This window comes from Falco rusticolus, chromosome 7, assembly GCF_015220075.1.
Source record: "Falco rusticolus isolate bFalRus1 chromosome 7, bFalRus1.pri, whole genome shotgun sequence".
Taxonomy (NCBI): domain Eukaryota; kingdom Metazoa; phylum Chordata; class Aves; order Falconiformes; family Falconidae; genus Falco; species Falco rusticolus.
The window spans coordinates 41,472,056-41,499,114 of record NC_051193.1 but is presented as its reverse complement, the minus strand read 5'-3'; the positions used below and the strand labels follow the sequence as shown (position 1 = coordinate 41,499,114).

The 27,059-nt window shown below is 43.6% G+C and overlaps 1 protein-coding gene across 2 annotated transcripts; it reads right to left on the bottom strand.

Moving 5' to 3' along the window:
• ASB2 (ankyrin repeat and SOCS box containing 2) lies at window positions 1–26,529 on the bottom strand. 2 transcript variants are annotated; one of them, XM_037395919.1, is made up of 9 exons: window positions 26,119–26,529; window positions 24,417–24,521; window positions 19,076–19,242; window positions 18,246–18,401; window positions 16,059–16,304; window positions 13,614–13,785; window positions 8,210–8,771; window positions 4,272–4,425; window positions 1–3,526 (listed from the first exon to the last, which is right to left on the bottom strand). In XM_037395919.1, the coding sequence occupies exons 1-9, from the start codon at window positions 26,361–26,363 to the stop codon at window positions 3,390–3,392; spliced, it is 1,944 nt and encodes a 647-aa protein (XP_037251816.1). In that variant the 5' UTR covers window positions 26,364–26,529; the 3' UTR covers window positions 1–3,389. The 2 variants fall into 2 exon arrangements, with proteins under 2 accessions (XP_037251816.1, XP_037251817.1); XM_037395920.1 differs by lacking the exon at window positions 24,417–24,521.
• Window positions 26,530–27,059: the final 530 nt, after the last annotated feature.

Here is a 27,059-nt window from a genome sequence, read left to right as displayed (position 1 = left end):
TTCAGAATCTACTTGTTTATTCATAGTTTGAAAGATGGAAACATAACATTCAAGAGCTGCTATTTACTACAACAATGCAAATTTAAACTGTTAAAACCACAACAGCTTTTATAAATAAGGGGAAGGGAGAGGTAAATGAAAAAGCTTTCATACAAAATGAAATAAAAAATCAAAAAAAGTGCACAAGAACATCAAGTGAATTGCACATGTTGCAGTAAAAAAAAAGTACAGTAACCTGGTCATGAAATATTCCTAGAACATTTCACATAAAGTCATCATTTCTGAAGGAGTCTATCTATCACACTCAGTAAAAACAAGCCACTTTACCTTGCACTAGAACTACTGATCTGCTTACAAAGCCTGGTTTGTTTGGGTTTTAGGGTATTTGTCTTTTCACAGTAACTTCTAGACAGATGCATTAAATGCACATTGAATTTGTACAGATTCAGTATTGTGCACAAAATATTGTGTCAATGACTGGAGTGGAGAGGTAGTGAGCTCCATTTCAGTGCAAATAAATGTAAACTGAACATGTGAAGATTTGCTCTAAGGGTCAAGCAGAAAGGAATTAATAACACTGTAATTACCAGATTCCCCCTCTAATCGACTTTCCTCTCAGTTTCGGTGCAGAATGTGCACTTATCCTTCCTGCAGGTGCGGTACATTCCCATCAGACCAGTGCTCTGCAGCTCAGGGACTCTCCTGCTCAGGACAAATGGTGGAGAGCAAACAGGACACGGGTCTTCCTATAGAGGCATAAAGGTCTCTTGGCTGAAAGAAGAAATGGACTTTCTGTATCTGCTCCACTCAGACCCAGTTTCAACTTCTCAAAGGACAAAAAAAGAAATTGCAACTCAAGAGGCTTTTGTATACGTAACTCTGATGGCTCAGGGGAAATTCCCACTTTGGGATAGCTTATGAAATCCCAACCCTGTGGTTATAAATGCAGCTGGTGACTGAATTCTTCAATCAGTCAGCTGTCTGCAGGACACTGTCACTGCATACCAAACAAGCACTTACGTACATGGTCTCCACCAAGCCGTGTGTCCGTATCCATCAACCTCTACAGCTCTGCTCTGTTACACTCACTTAATTTCAAGGAATTTTCTTCAGATTTATATCAATATGAGTAAGACCCAGACCTTCACTGCTCAGCCCCGTAAAGTGAGAGATGCACAGACTCCACAGGTGATTTTCTCTCTCTCAAGCTCTTGCTTATCAACACAGGGCCTTCACTGGCAAAACTGGTCTGAAGATTTCCTGTTCCCCATCCCTTTCTCTCCACCTAGTATTTTTCCAGCCTGAAGCAATTCCCTGTTGATGTTGCAGGAGACAAGGGGGTAGATGCTAAACTGGTAGTAATGGAAGTCACTGGACAAAATTTCAGCAGTTTCCAAAGCTTTGCAAGAAGATCCTTGTTCAGTGTGAATTGAAACTCTTAGTTTTTCAACATTTCTGTGTTTGGGAAGGGGACAGCTATGGACAGAGTGCCCATAGCTATAACCAATTCTTCTGCTCACGTCCTGTTCCACAAGTGCTGAACACATTTCACACAAAACCATTACAGAATCTGAACTTGTGTGCCCAGACAGACTTGTATGTGTGCAACACACTTTTAGTCCTGTATTAAGGTATAAAACGCGGTACAAATAAAATCCGGTGCAATGCATTTTCCCTACTTACACTTCTATCTGATTCCATGGATGGTATGCAGGCCAACAAACAAAATCAGATCTGTCAGCTCTCTGGTGGGGAATCCAAATAAACCATAGTGCACAACAACTCTATCACCTAAGGTAAGAAGGATTGTGCTTCTAGCATAAGATTTGCAAAGACGTAGTTCCAAATTTAGGCTCTTCCATCCTTACTTAGGTGCCGAGTCAGGAACGAGGCACTCATCAAATCAGTTCAGCAAGTCACACCTATCAACTGAGCTGTAGTCGCTGCCAATAACCATTCATGGGCTCCTCGGCCTCCCCAGCTGTGAGGGAATGTGACTTGTTAAAAACTTCAATAAAAGAATTTCACGGACAATTATAGCGGTTCAGCTGATAGATGGTAACTTGTTAAGCTGCCATAAATCAGTTGTGAATCTGAGCTGTAAATAGGTGACCTAATTTTCAAAGAAGCTGAGATAATAACTTTCATCAATGTCAAAGGGAGCTAATAGATACTTCAAACTTCCAAAATCAGGAAATTCAGGGCTAAATCCTAAGCCTTTTATTCTGCCTCAGTAATATCTGACACCAAATGTGGTCCTATTGGCTCAAGTGGAACTACACCTGGCTCAAGCAAGCTGGCATTGTTTAGGCACCTGAATAAGGATTTGGAAGCCTAATTCTGCGTATCCATTTTCATAAATCTCAAAGTCTGACTTCCACAATTTTGAAATAATCTCTCTTTCATCCAGTGATGGTATTATAGCCACGGAGGTCCAAGGAGGTAAGAGAGGCTGGGTTTTGTAGGGACAAGATCTTCATGGGAGGAACAAAGAAAATTGGTTTAGCAGTGTTGCCTCTCCCTTCTGTTCCTGCACCTCTAGGGCTTTGTTCTGTTCTGACACTAGCTCCATGACTGAGTAAAGCTACTCTTTACAGTGCAGCTACTTCTAATTTACACCAGAAAAAGAAAAAATAAATCTTCCCAAGCAGAATTTCACCTATTCCTTATTGCCAATGTAATACAAAATGAACTGTATTCACTATGCGCAGATACAATTGATACATCCTTAAATAAACCTTTCCTTCACTTCTAAAGGAATCAGAACTTCTGAATTTTAGTCTATTAAAAAGATCTGAGATTTGAATGTTCAGAATCAAGTATTCTACTCAATAATAAAGGTTCAAAAAATGGAAGTAGAAGTGTTAGCAAGATGGTGTTAATGCATCAGAGAATTAGCAACCAGCACACTTAGCAGAAATCCAAACAGTACAAAAGAAACTAAAATAAAAATCTCATTCAGTGAAGGAAATGTGATTGTTTTCCCAAATAAGTTGTTTCTCGATAATTTCTGAATTGTGATCGCAGCAAGGATACTAAGCTCCACCACAGCCCCAGGATACCTTTTAATTCCTCACTGATACTTGCTTCAGCACTACTAATTTTTCAGTGCTGGCTTTCATTTTTTGTTCTTTGCAGACCAAGCTCTGAGGTGAATCATAGGTGTTTTCTCTTGGAAAACCTAACAACAGTCCCATGTTTAGCTCTCTGTCTCCTCCATTTTCTTCTCACTCATGCTTCAGAAGCATATTTCTCTTAGATTAGTCATTGGAGGGCGCTTGACCAAACCAGCAGCAATTCTTCCCCACCATGCACAACGTGCACCCTCACCATGCTGATGATGCTGAGTGCCATGCCGGGAAGCTGCTGCATGTCTGGTGTGCCTGGGGTCACTGTGTGTAATTGTGCTGTAAGTATCGAATCAGTCTGTCTGGGAGAGGCAAGGTGTCAAGAAGTTTAATGCGGTTTCTTCCAACCAGGCTTCGTACCTTGATGCGGCAAAGATGGGAAAGAGGTCGTGGGGGTTCTGAAAAACAGGCAGGTCAGAAACATGAGCAGAACAGGTTTAAACTTGAGAGGGACAGCTCAGCTTGGCCAGGTCAGTGTCAAGAGGAAAATGGGAGGATGAATGAAAAAAGGGGGCTTTTCCGTAATAGAGGGATGATTCATCTGGCATTAGTGGCAGCTCATCTATTCTGAGTTATGACATAGGGAAGGAAGCAGGGCAGGAGGATGGGGTGCTGTATCCCATCTCAGCCTTAGCTATGGGCTTTCTAGGAAGATTTAAACGAGCTGCTTCACAGTACTCAGCCTTCCCACTGAAAATAAATGTAATATGTACCAAAATTATCTTGGTGCCAGGAAACTAATACTGATAATGTCTATGAAAGACTTGATCCTGAGGGAAAGGATATTTGGGAGAGCAGAATGTTAGTAGAAGTTTTAAAGTCCACTGGTGACTGCTGGGCTGCTGTGGAGATGGTCATGCTGCCCACCTGCCCTGATGTGACTGCACCCCAGGTGCGGCCAAATGGGCCTTCCTGCACTGGCAATGCTCCTTCCCAGTGGGTCAGATCCGCAGCTGGTGTACATCACAGACCCAGCAACACTCAGCAATTTCTACTGCCTCATGCCTGGTCCAAAATGTAATTCAGTCTCAGTAGGGAAATCCTATCAAGTTCAAGTGGTGAATACTAAGAAGAGATGGTAACTGAGGCTTTGATTCCAGCAGCGGGACTATTTGTGTCCGATTCTCTCCTGGGTGACCATACCTGCTTTTTCTTTAATGACAGCCCAGTCCTCATAGCTGTCAATATGCTCCTTGAGCCGGGAACAGAGCTGCACATTACCCACATAATCCAGCAGAACATCGATGATTGGACCAGCCCAGCGACTTATCTCTGGAGTAGACACCATTTCACAAAACTTCAAGGAAAAAGAGATTGACTAAAGTCAGTGGGATGTGAATGCGACCATGGAATCTACATCAATAGCAACAGGGCTTTGGTGGTGCCAACCTTATACCAGCTGTGAGGGCAATTACCAGATTCCCTTCAGAAACTTCAACTAAGCACTTTTTTTTTGCAACTGAAGATGGAATCCCCTCTTTGTGACAGCAGGAGGACACAAACCTCTGTTGAAGTCCGAGCTCTAGAGCATGGAAAAGATGCTGAATTGTGTACAGGGTCCTACTTCCGCAGAAATGGGAGGGCAGAGGAGTTTTGCCCCAAGCCAGTGAGGGAGCTGCTGAAAGGTCCATGAAGCCTAGGGCACTGTGGCCCAGCATGCTGGGTCCCTTCCCCTTCTTGGGAGGGGCTCTGTGTGGCAACTGTGCAGAAAGGAGGCTTAGGGAAAGAGGGAGATCGGGCCAAGCACAGCACCTCCTGCTTCTTGTGAACCTACTAGCATCTGCAGTTTTTGGGGACGAAACACCTCACTAGAAACAAGTCTGGGTAAATCTCTGCCCAGATGAATCCCAGGCAGTTTTACTCACTCATGGGAGAACTATCCTGGGCCTAATACAGTGATGTCTTCCTTACACAGTCCTGGATTAAGCAAATTTTCTGTTGCCCCCCATGGGAGCTGCAGAGTACTTAGAGCTGTTGCATGGAGGGCTGCTTATGGTGATATTGAAGAACAGATTTAAGGACCTGACTTTAAGCAGTCTCATATCAATAAAGTAGCGACTTCTTTTTCCACTTTAACTAAGTATAATACACCAGACAGCTTCATCTATCTCTGTTAAGGTGCTGCATATGACGAAGATATCTATGGATGTATGTGCATGTGAGCAGTCAGAAAATTTAACATGAATTGCATCATGCTGTGTGGGTAAGAACTCAGGCACATGGCCAAACCCAATTGGATGATGGTGGCTTAAACACCGTCGATCACTTTAGTCACTGAGACTGTCTGCAAGCACCCTCCAAGCCCACCACAAACAGGAAAGACAACGCACCAGCTTAAATCTCTTTCAGTTTAAGCTCCTGTAACTATCTAATAAAAAAATCAAAAATCAAATTTTATTACACATGCATGAGCCCTAAATCAAAATGCATTAAACTTTTGTGTGGATACCCTTACTCAGAATTAAAGTTATATTACCTCACCCTGGAAAGAATAAAGCTGCAGAAAATTATAAGGCCATTTTATTCAAGGTGACAGCATTCACAGAGGTGTTTATTACTCTTCTGACTTTTTTTCTTTTTTCCACTGAGCACCACCCTGTAGTGTTTCCCAGGAAATTTAGATACAGTAATGTTGGGAGGATCCCAGTGGACAACCTACAGCTTCCTACCTGGACCACTTACAGGAAGTTCGGTTTAGAATATCTGGCTGCATTCTCCAGTGCATATGCCATTGCCATGCAGTTACTTATAGGATGTGCAAGCTGGGGATCTGCACTACCACTTCCAAACAGTAACTCCACATTATCGAGTTAAATGAGGACACATGTGTAGGGCAATAAAACACTGAATCTCACTGCTTTCCTCTTCTTGTCTCTGCCAGAGACCTGGCCTGCCTTTTTCTCTCTTGCCTATTCACAAGCTCAGTCTGCAAAAACATTCTCTGAAATAAAAATATTCCAAAACATGTTGCAGGAAAAAAGGCACAACAAAATGAAGCAAAATTATGCAAACCTGCAGCTACAGGCAAAGGGACTGACTCAGGGACAAAGCGACTCCGAGCATGCCTCTTGGCAGGCCCCCGAATGCCCTCTCGCGGCAGTAGGACACCTCACCCTCCGTGTTCACGGGTCTGACATTGCAATTCTGGAAACGTGGTGCAGTGAGACAGCAACCATTTCCCTGTGTTTGCTCTCTCCAGCACACATTAATTTAGTAGCAACAGTAATGATTTATAGATATTCATTTTTCAAATCCACTTCCAGTAGCTCATGGTCTTTACTGTGTAAAGACTAAGCTTTCAGATTTATTATCTTTCCATAATCATATACAATAAAATAAAAAATGTACGCATTTTGTGTGGAAAAAGCTATAGTTTCATAAGATACATTCTGTATTTCAGAATACAAAACATATCACAACTATATTATGAAGCTATACCACACAAGCCTTACTTTCATTAGCCAAATTCCTAGCAGTAAAGGAAGCAAATTTAAAAAAGTATTGGCGGGAAGGGATTGCTTCTTTTCGGTATGCATTTGCCTCTCACTGGTTCTAGGCACTAACATGATTTGATACAGCTTCTGCTACCTCTGCTTCACATGGTCTGACCATTAAGGTGATGACCTAATATATTGTTAGGCACTAAAAGTAGTTGTAGGTGAGATCCAGAGTGAAATAATGTCCTTAAATAAGTAAAAACAGAACGGGTTTTGAGTGGCTAGGATACAACAGAGGGCTACAGACAAACTGTCTCTCCTTGCCTTGGAATTCCAGCTCTCTGTTCACTCTACATGCTACTATATCACAGTTCAAGAACTGGAGATGATGTATTTTATTATTTCTTCTTTGACAAAAGTGTAGTATCCTGAAGGAATTTTGTTGTGACAAACGCTCTCAAGGAGAAGTCAGCTCTGTTTGGTATAAGAGATTATTTTGATGGATTCTTACAATCCTCTTTCTAAGATTTCTTTTTATTCATTTTTTCCCAGACACATTACTAGAGAGTAAAGTCTTTTGGAAGACAGGACTAATAAAAAGGTCAAGATCTCCTATGATCTATTAATGTCTTCCTTTGTTCTTTCCATTACCAAGGAGCATTTATTAGTGACAACCTCTTTGGGCTAAATGACACTTTCTTCTGAATCCCTCAAAATTACACTTAAACTAGATAGAAGGTGATTTATTTCTTCCCTGCTTCTTTGCAAAATAGAAAGACTGCCATGCTGAGATTTCTTTGTTGTGTTGCATGTTGAAGGGTAGAAAATTTTGATTGGAGTCAGCACACAGAGATCAGAAAAAAACCCAGGTGTAATCTGAGATTCTGCAAAGTTCTTTAAGGAATTGATAGTTCAATTCCAGCCCAACAGAAGCTGAGCCTAGCTGAGATTCGGAAAGGACTGCAAAGATACACGTGTAAAGTGTGGATATCTAAAATCTGTAAGGGGCTTTGAACATATGAAATCATGGATCTACATCTCCTAACGTCTTTTGAAAACTTCAAATATAATGCACAGTCATATAGCTAATGTAATGATTTACGCTCTCTCACCATGGCTGTTTGTTCAGTAAACTGGGGAATTGCAACTATTTACATTCATTAGTTTACCCTCATAAAGAGAAGCACTAGACAATTCTAATTTAACTAGGAGCTTAAATTCTGTATCAGACAAAACAAATCTTATAGGGCAAATAGAACAAGCAGGTTTCTACTGCCCATATGCTACTGTCCATATGTTACTGCCCATATGACACTGCCTATCAAGAAAACATGCTTTATTCCTGGCACCTCAGGTCCAAAGGAAAAGAATATTGTAGATCTGACAGCAAAGCTGTCAAGATGGCCATAATTCACTACAGATTCAAGCCAGGGCCACAGCGGCTGTTGCCTACCACCCTGCTGTCATTGAACATGGACTTGGAACATTCAAGGACTTTCACTGAACCTTTTTTTCTGTTAATAAAGTAGGAGGGAAGGCATCTTCTATCACAGGAAATCTGGGAGAAAAAATGCATTAAAATTTGCAGGATACGTGAGTAGGAGATGTCCTCAGAAGTACTGTGGGTAGACAGGCAGTGCTTACCTGTACTATGGTTGGCTCCTTGGACAGCTGAGGATCGTTAAGTCTGTCCCGTCTGTAATTTAATGCAGGGTGTGGGCCGTTTCCATACTGACACTCAAAGCAGGAACCTGCATCACAGCCCAGATCCAGGAGATACTTCAGCACGGAAAGGTACTTCATCGAAAACATGATGGTAGCTGGAAATGTGGTGGGATGGCTTGATATATAGGCATCAATGTTCGCTCCATGGTCAAGGAGCAGTTTCATGGTCTTCAGGCAGCCATGGCGAATGGAGATGAGTAATGGGTTAATGAGGTCAACATTGGGGTTGGCTCCAGCTTGCAGCAGGAGCTCTGTGGCATAGATGTTGTTATTAAAAACAGCAAAATAAAGAGGGGTGGTGCGTCTGTCCTCGTAAAGGCAGGACCGTTCATTGGAGAGGGTGGTGTTGACATCATAGCCAGCATCGATCAGCTCTTCCAAGATGTCATCATTGTTGCGTTCAGCTGCTAAGTGCAGGGGGCTGATGCCACTACGCTTGACACGGGTGCGGCTGGTCACAGGGATCAGCATGGAGACAATCCTGTCAGGTGGAGAGTCAATGAACAGCAGTGAGCTCTAGGGGACCTAGGGGATCTACAACCATACAGCAAATCATAGCTGTATGGTTGTAACCACCGGAGAGAGCCTGCCAACTCAGGCACAGGAACAACTCTCTCTGAGAGAAACTAAAGTGTGAACTTGAAACCTGTCAGCAACTCCCTGTGCTCCTACCTTGCCGAAACTGTCACTTGCGTGACTCCTTCTTTCCTGGAGGAACAGGTGTTTTTTGAAATTATCACCCAGTTTCTATGAGATAGTGGCAGCTACAGGGGGAGTTACAATGGAAGAGATGATGTGCTGGCGCTCACCTACCCTGTTGTAACTTGTCTTAGGTGCCCCAGCCCAAAAGGCAGACGCCCAGCCAGGATCTCCCAGATGTTCTGCACCTTCATCGGCATGCTGTGGGTAGGACTGGAGGAACAGGTGCATGGCCTGAGGTGCCAGCAGAGAGGCTGTATCTCCCCACCTTCATCGGCATTGTTTTATGTTTTATTGCTCAGCAGAGAAGGGCACTAACACAAGATGTTGGCAGGCCTCATGGGTCACAGCCACAGCAAGAGGCTTGAGACAGAATGGGGTGAAATCAAACATTCCTCTGCAGGACTGAGCTAGAACAAACTACATATTTGGTTCCCAAGCCTCCCTGCCCAATTTTACGATTCAGTTATTACCCTAGCTTGATCTCCATCCTGGAGGCTCTCACTGTGTGGCTTTTGGCTGTGGCAAATTCATGGGACTATCAACATCCATCCCAGATCATGGGGAGCCAAAAAGATAATTAGGAAAGGACAGAAAAAGAAATAAAAATATTTTCCAGGCTGGTTTCCATGCTTTAGCCCAGGGAGAAAAAATGTACAGCCAAGTCCTAAACCCCAGTAATCAGGGGTTGCTATTGGAAAGTGTGATGTGGCCTCAGACACAGCAACATAAATCAAGCTGCTCTCGTTCTGTAACATGAAGTTCAAACACATGATGTGCAGGAGCCCCACAGTTGCAAATCTGTGATCATTTTTATTCTCCATAGGTGCCAATGGAGCTGCATGACCAGTCCTTTGGGTTAAACCCTCATTTCCTGCATGTAAAACTGGATGGTTTAGCCAAGGCACTAGGTTGATTCTGTAAATACAGACCAGTCACCTTAAGCTACTTCCAGAAAGACTAGGGACCATCCAGCCTGAGTCTGCCTACTGTCTCAGGAGATGCTCATGTTCCCTGTATGTTGTCTGTGGAGAGAGAGGGATATCTAAAATGAAACCTGTAGGAGCCAGCATGCTAAGCACACCTTCTCCTCCTCTTCTTCCTTCCATGCAGACTTTATCCAGCGGTCAACAGTTCTTCAAACATGCAAATCTCAGTTTCCTACCATGTAGCATGTCTCCTTTAAAATGCTGCACATCTTCAGCTTGACTGCAATGCCTGGTCCCAACACTCAGCCCTCAAACGTATATTTACATAATGAACTAAGCCAAATGTAAACGCTAGTCTCAGGAAGACCTTTCTTTGTGATACACTGAATGATCCTGTGAAAGACAGAGCCTCCAGTGCTCCCAGGAGCTGAAATAAGAGTTGAAGATGCATAACACTTTACAGGATTATGTTCCTATTTAAGTGTTGGACTGTTGATGTCTCTAAGTTACTTCTACATATCATTTTTAAACAAAAAGTCTTTTAAAATATGTAAATATCTTGGGAAATCAAACACCTTTTTTTTCTTTTTTTTTTTTCTAAGCAGCCTCACTCATTTTCCAGCACTCTGATGCTCACCAGGGAGCAGGAGGTTTGGGCGCTGGTGAGCTGGCAACTTCCCACCATTAGCAAATGTTCTGTAAGAGCCGTAATAACAAAAAGGGCACAGAGCACTGCGAGGACCATGCCAAGTACCAGCATTAGTCATCCCATGATCAACTGTTTTGAAGATTTAAGGGTCTGTTTTGTTCTTTCTCTCCAGCATATGTGCTTCAGCCAGCTCTTCACATCTGAGTTAAAGAGGCACTGCGTCATTTCTGTCTGCAAGGGAGGCCTGAAACTCAACATAGGGGTGCCATGCTGAGACTCTGCATCCAAATGCTGCAGTGTCCCAGGCCTCAGTACACTCCCTGTACCCCACATTTATTTTGGGAGGAAAAACAAGAAGCATCACATTTGTATCAGTTTCATTTCGAGGCTTGAATCGTCTCTCTTCCTCATCCTCCAAAGCGGGTCAGTTCAGTAATATGGTGCCTCCACTTCTGCAGTCTTTCCTGTCTGTCTAGAGGGAGAAGGCAGCCAAGGCCAGACACGCCAGGCTACATCCTACGTCCATCACAAGGCTGAGCCTCATGTACAGTTTTGAAATAGTGCCAAGTTTCCCCTTATCCCTGGCACCTGTTTTTGTAATTTCTATTTGTTAGAAACTATATGGAAAGGCATATATATATATATGAGGCAGAGCATCCTTAGCATGAATGTGCCAAAAATTTAATGGCTTTCATTTACTTGATAAATTTGCCCACACTTCACAAAGTCTTCCCTTCTCAGCATCTCAGTTCCGAGGGGGGAGGAGTTAAATAACTGCTTGTGATTGTCCTACAGCCGATGAGATGACCCTTATGAATTTCAGGTCAGTATTGACAAGGTGTCACTTAAAATAAACAAACACCAAGCAACAAGAGTTGACAGTTGAGCCTTGGGACTGCATTCTTGGCTTTTTGATGGTAGGGAGCCTTCGTGCTCTGGCAAAAAGTTGAAGCGTGGAATTCCTGCAGAATTACGTATTAAATCTGCAGGAATACAAAGAGAGGTCACCGTGAAGGGTGTTATTTTACTGAATACCAAAGGAATTAAGAATGATCAGCCAATTGGGCTAAAGCTTTGTCATTTAGATAAATATTTATAAGAGCAGAAATTTTTTTCTTTTTTCTTTCTTTTGCACTTAGTTTGCAGCAGTTGTGCACAAATATTTGTGCTCAGTCTTTTACAAGTGAAGGAACTCGGAGTTTGGGCTAAATTCTGGTCTCATTTATGCTGCTGGGTGTTGGGAATAAACAGATGTGAGATCTGAACCAGGCACTTTCCTTCATAACATGGGGATGGACTCAGCTTGTAGAGTTTCCATGTAAATTTCTTTTCAGGTCAGGGTGAGGAACTATTGAGGGGAGTAGAAGATTCAGAGAGCTGGTGCAGACTCTATATACAAATTGGACTCAGATCGACTTACTGTATTTTCAGATGAACTTTTTTTGAAAGTGAGCAACTAAAGCTGTGTTCTGTCTCTGGCACATTTCTCATCTAAAATGTGGGGTTTTTTTCAAGAAAATGTCTTTGCAGCTCAAACCCCAGAGAAAATTTTGAATCATGCCTGCATTAGTCTATGTAGGGTATTCATGTACACGCTGTATGCGTATAAACACACACTGGGCTGCCCTCTAGAATACACAGCTTGCACACAAAGCAGGCCTACTCCAACTGCAGAAAATTATTATCTTCAGGCCTATCAAAGTGATTTGAGAAGCTTAATAGGGATTCCCAAGCAGACCTAAACACTAGGATAAAAGATGCTATGGGAAGGCGTAGTGCAGTCAAAATTTTTCATTCCCCAGGCACTGTGAAATATATAAGAATCTGCTCCTACAGTTGTCTGCAAAGTTAGCTTTACTATCCAGAAGCAGTCTTTGCAGTTGGATATACTCTTTCCTTTGACTATTGCTGAAAGGATTTTGATAGAAGCTGTGACAGAAGAATTTGCTACAGTCACCAAAAGGGTCTGTCACTGTGAAATGTGACTGTATTTTGCAAAATGGCTGTGGGTCACTCACCCTTCCAGCAGTGAGGGGTTAAAGGCAGGAGCTATAACTTGCCCTAGGATCAGAATGCTAAGGAGTTCATCCTCAGAAGCATACTCCAATGTCTCAGGTCTTGAAAGAGCTAGGTCAACAATATTTCCATGACAGTGCAACAATCCGATCCCTAGACAGCATTTTCTAAATTGATATCCTTTATCACAGGCTGTAGAGTTTCTCCTATAAACAATTCTGCTTCAGAGGACTAGTAAGTCTACTCAATTCCTGGTTATTTTTCCATTAGTTACTTTTCTCACTGTTCAAAGTGTGCTCAGCTCTATCCCAAACACATTTTACTTCAGAAAAAAAAAAGATCCCGCTAGATCTTTTTATGCGTTTGTCTGTTATATTTAAGAGTCATTTAATCACTCACTAATAGAGTATATTTTCCAGATCATGAGTAATTCTTGTACTTCTTTTCTGAAGCCTTTCCAATTTCCTGAAAGGGTTCTGAAGGGGAGGATACCAGAACTGGACACCATATTCTAGCAACAATCTTTCCAATGCCCTAGAGATTCACTTAACCACTTCCTGCTGTCAGCATCTGAATTATTGTTAATAAAACCTGGACATACCAGAGGTGAATGCAGCATGTTCTGCTTGTACAGGAGAATCACAATGGGCTCATGTAGGAAAAAATGAGGACTAACTCCTACCCCTACACACATGCACACACACAGATTTTTTTTATTCTGTCTCAAGCATATTTTCTGGAGCTCAATTTAATCTGCTCCAAGATACATGAGTCTTTTTAGTTGTAATAGGTGACATCTTGGCAAAGCTAAAGGAATCTTGCACCCACATTCCTGCTCACCCCATCCTAGACCATCCCAACCTGCAAACACGTTCTTCATTTCCAGCCTGAGCTGTGCAAGCAGAAAGACCAGCTCCCAAGTGGCAGCATCCCATGTTCACAATTAGATCTAGAACATTCCAATCTCCTTTTAATAAGGACTTCAGATTCTTGTCTAAAAGATGAAACTATGAAATGAACTAAAACTTACTCGCAAATCCCTTTTTTGGCTGCTATGTGAAGAGGTAACAGGCCATCCTTATTGGCTTTATTAGCATCTGCTCCCTGGGACAAAAGAAATTCCACGATAGGTACGTGTCCATTTTTACAGGCTTCATAAAGAGCAGAGGCGTTATCACTGGCTTGAGTATTTATATCAGCACCTAGGAAGGAAGAAAACCTTTGTAGCACCAAAAGGTTAAAATCAGGTGGAAGCAACATGCTTTGAATGGACACATACATCTCCATGACACTGAAGCTACAAAATGTGCTGGACCGGGATGTGAATGAGGTCATATCAGAGGTGATACAGTCATATCAGTTGTATACAGTTACATCATAGCTTTCCACTGGTTTTTAATATGATGTGAATTTTATGAGGGAGAGTTTAACATGGGTGGTGACTATTAGCTCCCAATCATGATTCTAGGCTCCATTCAGCTGCAGCTCAAAGGCAAAAAACTTTAAAACTATAAAATTATTTATATAGCATGGCCTTTTCTTTAGATACAATAATTCCATTTGAATTTATGAGTTTATACAATGTATATAGATTATTCCTGAGCTGGAGTTTGGGCTAGATAACATCAAAAGATGCTCTCCATAATTCTATGATTATATATTTATGATATACATTTATTTATATTTAAATATATTATTTATACTTTTTATATATTCACGCTATCAGTACATTTATACTATTTACACTATATTTTAGTTTTAGTACATAGCCAGGCCAAAAGAGTACTCTATAACATGACATCTGCATGGTATTGAGTAACAATTCTAATCAGCTTTGGTCATGCCTTATTCAATGAAAATTTATTTCATTTCAAAACTCAACACCTAAGGCCACATCACTTCACAAGGGTTCCAGTTAGGCTCCGAATGGTAGGTTTTACCAAAAAAAGATGAACATTATTCATGAGCTACTAGATTATTTGGGGCATTTTTTTCTGGAGCTCTAGCGTGTATTTGGCTTAATAAACAACTTGCAAGAATAAACCAAGACCTAATACTTTTTGGCCACAAACAATTTGGATTCTAGCTTTTTCTGTGCTAGATATTTAAGGCCTGGAAGCCTGGGTTTTGACTGTAGTATACTGTACTGTGCTGTCCTCAGGAGGGCTGCTCTATGTGTATCCTAAATGGGAATGACATTTCACTGGAGTTTTGCTTTTAAACTCCAATAGAGGAGCCAATCAGTCTCCCATTTGATCATGAAAACTCCTTGCCAAAGAGAACATTCCCCTGTGCTCTCGCCCCAAACTGAAACATCTGTGTTGTATTTGGCCCTTTGAAGATGTAGCTGGAAACATCAGGAGAATTGCAGTGACAAAACATAACACAGGACTACGATCCTAATGAAAAAGAAATGAAAAAGAAACCCTTTTTTATGATGAACATTGCTCATCATAAACAATGCAGTGATATCATTACTGGGATTCTCAGAGGAGCTTTCCAGGGCTTGAAATAATTGGACAGTTTTAATGGATTTTCTCCTGTGTATTTTTCTCAAAATTGAACTTTACGGAAATCCTAATATCTATCTAAGTTGAAACACAAATCACATCCTGGCTTAGTTTCTAAAATTGTAGGCAGTGTGGTGGACTAACTGGTCACATAAAACTGACTTGAGAATGCTAGCTGGACAGCAGAACACATTTTTTGTTCCCCAACTCATATTTTAGCCATACTAACTGCTTCAGAAGTTTTTCTTATCTTCATTGCTGTTTAGCTCTTATTTCACAAGTGCAGGGCCCAGCTGTTACCTACATTGAAGATATTAGCCCACAGTGAAAATAAAATATGCCTCAGAAGAGTAGTAAAGTACGTTGTGCTTATTTTAAAGCTGTTTTACATGAGTGGAGCAGTAAAAGGTAGATTTAGTGTAAACTAGAATCAAATTCACTCTGTTCACATGTTTGAACATATACACACAGAGAGAGCAAGTCTGCTTCTCCTTGGTGTAAATCCATTAACTATACAATAGTATTTATCTATTTTCAGCAGGATTCATTAATGGAGGACAGCTAACCTTGCCCATCACTGCACATGTTCATGAGAAGATGGGGTTGGCTAATGTTCAGCTTCTGACATCTATTACCACCTACAGTTATCTTTTATGACTGATTGGATTTTAGGCTACGTGTGTGCAGCAATATGGGTTTTCAATCAGGCAGTGTAATTAGAGAGCACGATATTACTTCCCAAAGTAGGTGACCATGAATGGATGCTGAAGAAGCGGACGTGTCTGGGCCATGCTCACTGGAAGACCCTACACAATTCAGCCACCTGGAACAACAGGGTTTCAGCACCTCTGAAGGCTAGGTCTTGTCTCCAGAAGCAGAAAAACTGAGCCAGGGAGAATTAATGGCAACTTTGAAATATGAAGAATGAAAGCAGTAAAGGCATTTAATGGCACAGCTGTACTCACCACATTTTGCGAGGTATCTCAAAGCTTCCAACTGCCCACTCTCAGCTGCCACAAACAAAGAAGTGATCCCATAGGCATTTGCAGACTCGATCTTTGCACCTCCTTTCACAAGGATATCAATAATCTCCAGGTCATTTCGGGAGACAGCCTCATGGAGAGCAGTCCATCCTCGATTGCAACGATGGTTGGTGTCAGCATTGTACTGCACCAGGAGCCTTGCAGCCTCTGCATTCTTGCGCTCACAAGCTGTTTTGGAAAAAAGGGAAGTGATTAGGACAGGCTTTTGAGAAGATTCTGGATGTTGTGGTATCCATTCCATGTAGCATAAGGCAATATAATACAACTAGGCCATAGTCAGTAAAGACCAAAGTTCCATCTAGGTGAATATGAGGGCCAAGGCTGTTACCAAATGACACTGTCCGGGGCTTGTAAATGATGTGGCAGTGAAGGCAATCTTCAACCAGGGCCTGGAGGAGGCTAAGTGTTCTGTGCAGGACTTGTGCCAGGCCTGGCATGGAGGGGAATCCAGCCCAGCACGTTTGTACCAACTGGACACCACAGTGACACAGCAAGGTGACAAGGTGCAGGAGATTATTTATAAAGAACAACATGTTACAGAAATCATAACTTGAAAACTTTCCAAATTCGGTGCAAACTGACTGGACAACAGATAAAGCTCTATATAGACAAAAAAAAACCCAAAACAAGCTTAAACCAACAGTACCCAGGAAAGGATCCTTAGGAAACAGTAATGATGTGAGTCAGCAGCACTTTCTCAGCTTGCAACAATTTATAGTTCAGGACCATCCTGAGCTAAAGATATTTTCTTGATAATTAATAGTATTTCGTTGATTTTTATTCTACCAATTTGTCCCATTGTTTTTTGAATCCCAAATTGTGAGGCTTCCTGCACACCTTTATGGTGGGACCCCAAACCAAAGGTACTTAGAATAAGGGACATTTACAAACCCCAGTTAGCATTTGTTGTACAATGTATAGAGAGGCCAGCACACTCCATAGCAATTGGGTTTTTTTCTTTGAAATAATAGTGTCTTTTCCTCACAGAATTCCCACCTTTTGGGTTTGGCTCTTCCCTTGGGATATTGCCATGGCTTCCTCACCCATACGCAGGTGTCACTCATGTGTACTGAAAGCAACTATGTGATTAGACACTTCTGTAATTACCTGTGCATGGCTCTGCAGAGTTTAATTTGTTTACGCACTGGGGATGACTAGTTTCTTACGATATTTTTTCTTTTTGTTGTTGTTGTTGTTGGAGGATAGACCAGAAGATTTTGCATCAAGAGTAGCACATCCTTAATAACAGTTTTCCTCTGGCTAAACGGTGCTTTCCTATTACACTTGCTGTTATTATTAGTAGTATGAGCACTGCTACTACTACTACCACCACTACTGTGTGCTAAATGCACGGTTGAACAGCTTTCCTTTAGCAGACTATAGGCCAGAATTTTAAAACAAATGCATTTTAAACAGCTCTAATGCTAGGCATCCAAACTTGGAGGCAAGATTACTGTTTTAACCAGTAATATGTGCTTTTTAATGTTTTAGAGTGCTAAAAATAGTCATGACAGGAGCAGTCAGTTAAAGGGCATGGACATGAAAGTGTGAGAGATCATCTCCTTCTCTGAATCTTTGTGATATCATAATGTAAAGCTGTTCTGCTAAAGAAAGTGTTCTCTCTGACCAGCAGCAAAGTAGCATGTTCACACTAAACACTTTACCTACCTCAATGAATTGTTTACAACCTTATGCATCTCCCACAGCACACAGCCTGGCCTGGCGCACACAATATAGGAATCACTGGCATGTCTACAGCCATCGTACTCCCACACCTAACAGGACCTACTGTTTAGACGAGCATACATATTCCTGTACAATCCAGCTTTCCATAAGTTTGGGACATTGTGCAGACACCCTGTGCTTAGGGCCCCACTAAGCATCACCCACCCCACCCTCAGCCCATGTGGCATCCTGCAGGGGCAGCTCTAATCCTGCCTCTGAGGTGGATGAGAAGAAAGGCTGTGGCATGGCAGGTCAGACATAGTAGACAGGGAAAGTAGAAAATGAGAGCTAATCACAGTTTCAGCCTCACACCACCAGCCATCCTGCAGCTCTGCCTCGGTGGTGCCAGAAGAGCTCAGCATCCCTGGAAAGGCAGCCGCTTACCTTTGTAGAGTGGCGTTTCTCTGGCTTTGTTGGAGATGTCAGGCTCGGCCCCAGCCTGCAGCAGGGTGAGCAGGCAGTCCAGGTTGCCCCGGCTGGTGGCCAGGTAGAGAGCTGTCTCCTCATTGAGGGTGCGCTGGTCGATTGTGCCAGGGTACGCTGTGAAGAAATGGCAAGCCCAAAGCCATCACAGCACGTAGTGCACAAGTATCTGCAGCATCATTACCTTTCAAGATCCTCCTAGCTTTACGTGACTTTTTGTTGTTTATTTCTTTTCTTTTCCTTTTCCATGAGCAAAGCAATTTAAGAATATACTATAAAGTTACTGTAACTCAGATCAAGCACTTTAAATCAGTGGCCGGCATAGATTAAAATGTTCAGCTATGGCCACTGGTGATGCAGTAAGTTGTGGAGTAACTGCTCTTCAGCAACAGTTTGAAAACAAACTATAGTAGTTAACCACCTTCAGAGATAAGCAAAGAGGTGCTGGGCTGGATCTCCCACTAGTGGGAAGTGGGGTAATTGCTGTCAGCTGTGGCAGCCAAGCAGCTCACAACAGCTGAGAGTTCAGCTACAAGGCTTTACTGTGAGATGTCCAGGACTTGGCAAGATCTATCCAGATACCACTTTCTCTGGAAGATCCTAACTTTTAGAAGCTTCAGTCTGGGAACCTATTCTCAAAGAGAAGGTGAAATTAACATACGCTCAGAGAGATTGGAAAAAAGCTTCACACACTGTCCCAGACCAGGCTTGGGTTTCTGCTAATTCTGCTTTTTAATTTATTCATATTCTTCTTCTCCCTTTTGTGATTACTTAGTTTTAACTTCACTGACCTTTTTGCAACAGGCTCAGGCAACCCACTTGGCCATAGTACGCAGCTTCATGGAGGGGTATCCAGCCATCCTTATTAGGTTCAGAAAGGTCTTTTCCTGATTTCATCATGTTGCATACTGCTTTTTCATCTCCATCCTTGATTGCTGCCACTACAGGGTCAAGTTCTCTTTAAAATAAGATTAAAACTCCTTCATTACTGAGAAGCTTTTTGCAGCAACATCACCGTATCGTCTAGCCAATATAGTGAATCCCTAGCCTATATAGTATTTATCATCCTAAGGTGTCTTGCTACAGGACCTGTAGAGGTAAAATTTGTCTTCTCTGATTTGGCCACTCACAACAGATCAGAAAAATCACTGTCTGGAGGTGCCAAGCTCTCTCCTTGGAGTGTGAGGAAGGTGAAAAGTGTGACTAATCTCTGACATAAACACTTATATTTTAGATAGCTGGAGTTGGGGGAGACCAGCTTTACCCTTGCTCTGTACACTTCCATGAGTGTCCATGGTTGTGATAACTGCATCACCCTGCCATTTGCTGTCCCATGTGGGACATGTGTTTCCATATGAGATCTCTTGAATAAGATCAGCTTTGAAGATAATTTCTTCTGTTCATCCCTGAAGAAAACTTTAAATTTGATTTGCAGGTGGCTTAGCCCTAAAACAGAAATTCTCAACAAATCTTATTCTTGTATTTTAAAGATACTTCCAATTTCTCTTACACAATGCTGTTTTCAGACATTAGCCAGTCCAGTTACGAAGAAGGGAGAGCTCTGGTTAGACTGTGTGAACATCAGGGTGTTGATCTGGGCTTTCCTTTCTTCAGCCAGGGAGGATTAAAAAACCAAATCCACCCACCCAAATGAAATTCTGCACTGCCCTTCACAACCACGCCCCACAGGTCCCCAGCCTTTATTTCAGCACTGAGTAATCAAATTTTCAGAAATGATAACCACCTCAGAAATTATAAACCTTCAAAAGTGTGTATTCAGTGTCCCAGTAAGAGATATTAGGTGCTGGGCACTTCTAAAAATCTGGTCGTGAGAAGCCTGCTTGGGAGCAGACCCGTTAGCTCCGTTGACAAGTCCATTCCTGCAAACCTCTTAGACAAGTTAGCGATTCCCCAAGAAACTCCAGCAGTCAGGGGCCTCTGGAACCACAGCTGGGACCTGATGCCAAGCTGTAAAAAGATTTGTGATCTGGTCCATTTGAACCCAGCAAACCACTGTCAGACTCCACAGGGTCAAAAAACTTCTAGGCACAAGGAGTAAAAGGAATAAAAAATTATTAGGGAGAGAGGGAGGTAAGGAGTATTTTAAAGCCTCTACAGAGTAGAAAGTGATTGAAATGTGTAGAATCACTGAAAAGTGTTAAAGTAGTATTTCACTGTTTATCACAGAAAACAAAAATAACGTGACAATCGTCTTTTGATGCTACCTAATTCTGAAGCTTTCAAGACAAGGCGTACTGTGAAAATCTACAAAGAGCATGAAGTGTGCTCCATGCCACCCAGAAGTGAGACACAATGAGCAGCCTACAAGTGTGCTTTGCTCTGCCAAGCCTTCTCTTTGCCAAGCTTGTGTTCTGCACAGTCCAGACAGCAACCCATTTCTCCAAGCTCTGTAAGAGCTATTGCAGAGCAGGGCTGACTGGGCACACCAGTCCTGCCGAGCAACAGCAAGAGCTGCTGTGGGACTCCCTGCAAAGTGGGGTCACAATGCTGCCTGTCACCGTACCATGGGTCAGCAGTGCCCGCAGCCCGGCCCGCCACCCTCCTTCCACCCCGGCTGAGGCTGCTGACAGCGCAGCAGAGGCAGGGAGCAGGTACCCTGCAGGTGATGCAGGCAGGACCCTTGCCCCTGGCAGGCAGTGGCTCTGTGCCTGGCGGTGGGCTGGCTGTGCCTTCCAGCGTGAGTACCTGCTCATGCTCCTGCTCAGCTGTGCTGGGAGAAGGCAGGCACTGCTTCCTTATTCTGAGGCACCAAATGACTAAGCACCAGGACAGCAAACACCACAAAGGAAGAAGCATTTTTCCACTTCTAATGGGGACTTGCAAAAAATGAATGATTTCAGAGACAGAGAACAAGAGGATGTTGGAAACATAGGACAGTTTGTGGTTCAAACTAACTCTAAAGAGACATCTTGCAGCCTTGAAAGCAGAGACAGGGAAGGGAAGTGCATGTCTCAGAGAGACTTTTAGCATCACCAGAGCAGGAATACAGTGTGCAGTGACTGTCATGCAGAGCAGTGACAATGGGAACAACCAGAAGAAACTCCGATTATGGCAGAAGGTCTAAAATTCTACAACAGAGATCAGAGACAGAAAAATAGGGGCAGCTCACAGCGCAGGAGTCCTCAAAAAGCAGATCATTAGTACAGCCTCTGCATTTAGTGCAAGTTACAGAAGTAGCACTGGATTTTGTTGCCTTGCAGGGGCTGGGCAGACTGACAGCCTGAAATTTATGTAGACATCATTAGTTTCAGCCTGCCTAGAGGTACCAAAATCTGTGCCATAACACTAATCCTAGCACTGAAAGAAAAGTCACCAAGCTGCTTCTGTGAGGATAAACTCAGGGACTGCAATGGAACAGGTGAACACATGTGTGCCAAGGAATGGGAAGGACACCATTTCCCAGGTGAAAAAGGACCTAGTACCCCTTGCTCCTTTTCTATAGCTGGAAGCAGTGATCTCAAGACAGCAGGGTCACAAAAATAGCAATGCTGGAATGGAGGGAGATATGGGACCCAAAGCCAAGCTTTTTGCTTGAGGAGATAACAGCTAGAGCAGGCAGCTGCCTTCCTGGCCACAGCCCACCCAGGAGAAATCAAGTGACCTTCTGATAGCTGCCCTGCTGAGGTCCCAGGGACACTGTTGTATCTCCACGCTATTTAGAGTACCCTGGGGATTAAGCTTAACACTGCTAGTTTTGTACAGATAACAGATTTTTATACAGGCATTTTAAATTGGGCATTTTGTTGAAGTCTGCTAACAGCAACAATTGGCACATTTGGCTGGGAGAGGAGGCGGAGGTGGGGGACCTTCATCTTTAAAAGCCTCTGGCACAAGGCTGCTGAAACCATCTGTTGTTCTGTGCGAAGGTTCAGATTACACTTGCAGGGCTGTTCACTGCAGCCTGAGGATTTGGGCACATGATTGCTACCAGCACTTAATGAGTTACTGCATGCCAGGTGGGCCAGTGCAGAAGGCTGTGCATTGGGCTGGCACACAGCAAATGCAGAGTGAATTACATTTAGCTGAGGCCTCAGTGAAAGCAGAGCGTACCTTGGATCTGTGGCAGGGTTAAAAATGTGTGAAGAATCAGTTACTACTCTGCTTAAGCCCTCAGATGCTGAAGGAAGCAAACTTCTGTTGGGCTCCTTGACCTTAAATGATTCCTGAGCAAAATGAGGGGGTTTGCTGGACAAGGCTGTCGATGCTTTAGCCAAGCAAATTCCAGATCAGTACAGAAAGTTTAATGAGTTTCAATGTGTAATCCTTGTTTTCTGCCTGGCTCATAATTGGCTGTTCTAAAAAAATGCAACACATTCTACAGCTTGGATTTTGTCAGATACAGAAAAAGTGAGTATTAAAACTACAGAGGAAACCCGAAGATCTGATGAAATCTGAACCTTACAGGCAAGTCAAAAGAATAAAGGCATTTCAAAGGCCAGCAGCCAAGATAATAAATACTCATTGCAGATAAGATGTATGATGGGGTCAATTCTGGGTGCTGCAGAAGCAGTTCAGTGGAGCACAGAAAGGTTCAGGAAGCTCCTGCTCCTCCCTTTCCTGGCAGCCTGGTGAGATACAGGCAGCATGGTGAGATACAGGCAGCATGGTGAGATACAGGCAGCATGAAGGAACAGCATCTCCCCAGGTGAAGCCAACTATCATCCCTGCCTGGCTCTGGGACCAGGGCTATAAAGCAGTCATGACATCATGCTTTCAGGTGGCTTCCCAAACACATTTTTGCTTTCACCTGGTAGCAGAGGAGCCCTAAGTTATCAGCTTTATCCCAGCCTTCTTGTGGACTGAACCCTACTGAGCTACCTAATACAGAAGAAATGCCTGCCCTCCAGTCATTGCACCCGGAGCAGCAGAGAGGCATGTAAGGTGTGCAGAGCACTTAATGAGAGGATGTGATCTTAGTGTGGCCAAGGGGCACTGGCAGGTGACAAGGTTGAGGGAGGCTTCATGCTTCAACAGAAATAGGTTTTCACAATGTCAGGGAGGGCAATGTCAGTGGGGAGCCAGGCACAGAGCTGGATCAGCTAGGGTGCAGGGTGAGGTGGGGGAGATTGTAGAGCTGGGTAAGCGATGAAAGGAGAAGTGTGTGTGGGGGGGGTGGTCACTGCAACATACATCCAGGGAGGGACTTGTAAGATGAATAAAACAGACTAGATTTGAACTGGGTAGATAAAGACAGGCAAGAATTTTCTGCAGGACAGAGAGTGCGCTGATTTTCTTCTCTTCATCTCATAGCTAAAGGCAGGTGCATGCATCTCTCTGCCTGCCGGGAGCTGTAATAAACTCAATACGGTCCAGACATTTTCACTACATACAGGCACTGGGGCAGAGTGTGGGCCACCACTATCCCTGTCTGCTTTCCTCATCCATGACTGTTTTCACCTTAGCTTATTTACAGTCTCTGCCAACTGCAAAATGTGGCCAGAAGGATTAAAGTCAGTCAAGCTGGTTTCCTCGTTGGGCAGGTAAGATGTGCTATGGCTCCTCAGCAGCCCTCCTCAGTGTGGAAGAACAGTGCTGGTATTGCTCAGAACAGGCATGGCCTCTTGGGAGCGTTTATAAAATATTTATTTTGAAGGACTGGACTTTCTCACCCTGTTTACATACTGCAATAAAATGTTTGTTTGTTTTCCCCACTCTTCCCCATTGCTGAACTTAATACCAACACAGTTACTCTCAGCACCTGCCTGCCTCATCTACTGTGTTGACTCAGGAGTCAGCCTATATAAATAAACCACAGTGCAGGCATCCCTTCCCTGCCATCCTTGTCCCCTCAGAGCTACCGAATGACCCAGAGTACCCAGGACATGTGCACTGGAGGAATGGAGAGGGGTCAAGGGGGTGAAGAGAACAAGGGAGGTCTGAGGTGGGTCACCTGCAAGAGCCTGGGCATGGTCTGGGGCAGCTGGGAGGTCGGAAGGAAGAATGGGAGGGCAGCGACGGTGCGGTGCAGGTATCAACAAGACCTCTTCCAGATGAACACCACCATTTCCCCCCACCAGATACTGTTGCCACCCCGAAGAACTGGCTCAGGGGGAGAGTGAATAGCAAGGCTTGTTTTGACCACAGGGAAAAGCAGGAGAGGAAGGCACTTACACGGGCTGGGATGTGCTGAACAGGCTGCCATCGTACCTTCGCCTGAACCCCCAGGCTGCCCCCGAGCTGGACGGCTGAGCACGGCCTCTTGGCTGGGCCACCAATCTGGAGTGGCGATGACATGAATGAAATAAAGAGAAATACTCCGAATAGGAGAAACAGGTCATGTTGAGGCAGAAACAGAGACACGCATCCGCAGAGATAGAGCGAGAAAGCCTGCCGGTCAGGGCTTTGAATAAAAGCAGATGGCCACGGCTTGCTCTGTGCTGGATTCAGCTGCTCGCTCGGCTCGAGATTATTTTTGGCCCTCTGAGGAAGCGTCAGGGGATTCAAATGACCATATAAGACAGCAGTGAGGTTAACCCTACCACCACCGCTCAGGAAGCAGGGACGAGGCGAGGTGACACTCATCACCTCCAAAGCGCCACGCAAGCAGGCAGAGGCAGGGGTGGAGGAGGGCCCAGGGCACCCGGGTGCCAGCTCCATTTCCAGCTCAGCTCTCCTGGGTGGCAGAAGAGTACAGCAATGCTACAGATCCAGAGCTACAGGCTGCAAAGTTTTTCCCTCCAGTGGGAGGTCAAAAGCTGCTCAGCTGAGGCAGAAGCAGGACAGGTTAGAGCATGGAACAGCAGATGCTGTCTTTTGCCAAAACAGCAGGTGTCAAAGGACCCCCAAGGAGGACAAGACCAAATGGCTAGGGGAGCCCTTGTTCTCCCCCGCATCAGGTCCTTGTGGCAGAGCTGACAGTACAAGTGCACAGTAATGATCCCAAGAAGCCACGACCTTTGGTGGGAGCAGGATGGCCCTGCGGCACAGCATCCTGATTCCACAGCTATGAAACGCGCTTACTGCTCATCAAATTGTTCCCAGTTTCCCAGCCTTGGAAACCAAACAATCACAGGTGGTAATGAGTGAGGTGTCAGAGGAAGGTGGAGTTATGAGAATGAAGGAGGAACAAAATTTCAGTTACTCCCAGATTATTAAAAAAAAAAAAAAAAAAAGGAGTTTAAAAGGATATTTTCCCTTGGCTTTGGAGTGACTTTGTAACCTCTTCCCTCCCCATTTGAGAAATCTGTGTTTTAAAAAATTAAAGGAGAACAATGTCTGGGTTTGAAACTGTCAGCAGGTGTCTGTAACCCACAGCCCAGCACCACAGGGGAGGGGGATGCTGCCACGCTTTGGTGTCTGGAGCTGCTCTTGGCTGAGAGCAGTGTGCCTGAGGCCAGTCTCCGATCTGAAATAACTACATCCTTTAAAGACTGCAGTATTTAGAAGGTAGCCAGCTCACACTGTTTTATGTACCTATTTTTGGCCTCTCTCCTCTGTTTTCCCATAACAAATGCTGTGCTCCGTCTCTGGCAAAATCTAGGCTCAGCATACAGCATGCCCCCGTGGGGAAAGGAGCCACTGGCTTCAGCAGGGCTGCTGTTGTTCAGGAAAGCATGTAGCAGTGCCCCTTTTCTTGTTTTATCTGTTGCTTACAGCAGATAACATCAAGCAAATTCTCATTTTGCTGTGAGGGCGTAAATTGTTGACCTCATTGGATTTATAGCAGACTGGCTTTCAAACTAATGACAGACTCACAGAGCAGCCGCTTGGTAAAGCTAATTAAAAAGCATGTGTTTTGACAGGGGAAGCTGTTTTTCTCTTCCCGGGCAGGGTGTTTGTCTGGGCCAGGCAGCTCAGGCAGGGGCTCACTCACCTTTGCCAAGGGTAGATGCGGTAGGGCGGGTTGTGGCTGCTGGCGTGGCTGGGGGCGGCTGCCTCGCTGGGACCTGCCACCATTGACTTCTGGTGGCTCTGGGCAGCTGGCTGACCCACGGGGTCCTCTTCCAAGCTCTGCTGGATGGCCATCTTTATCAGCTCATCTTCACTCAAGCTACCGTACAGACTGTATTCCTCGCAGCCTATAGTTTGTCTTTGAGTATTTGCTGCTGTTGTAGCCATTTTTATATTTTTTTTCTTTTTTTTTTTTTTTTTTGGCTTTCCTGTAAAAGGAAATTGTGATCATCAAAATTTGGAAAATGAAACAAACTCAATTATCTTGTGCTTTTGTTCGGCTTTGCCTCTTCATTAGACTGACCAGAAAACCCTTCAGAAAACCTCCTCCCGGGGAGAGAAGATTATCAGCTAAAATCTGCATGTAAATGTAATGAACTAACTCCTTTCTGTCACAGAGAAGTAATTGACTTAGCTGGTGTTTAAGAAAGGGAAGTGAGCTGCTGCAAGCAAGGCAGGTTTTTATCTACTTATTCTGGTTACCACCACTCAAAAGAAAAATAAGTAAAGGAAATACCCATAAAATTGAAGAGCTACAGCTTTGAAATGAATTTGTTTAGGAGAATGCCAATGGGCATCTATTGTTGGGTTTTGGGAGGGTTGTTTTATTTCTTGCTCTAATTGCAGAAAATTAAGGGAAGAGGTTTGTATGTTTGCTGGTTCTTTTTTTTATATGGTTGTAAGTTCTCTGCCACAAAGTGTATAGAACTTTGTGGAGTAATTTTTTCTACCTTATCTGAAGATCTCTTGAGCAACATGCAAAGCTGTTCTTTGAAGTGACTTTCTTTGTTTCACTCAGCTAGGAGAGCAACATGAGACTGCTCAGTTTCACTTCTGATTTTTTGCTTTTCACAGAACAAAGTT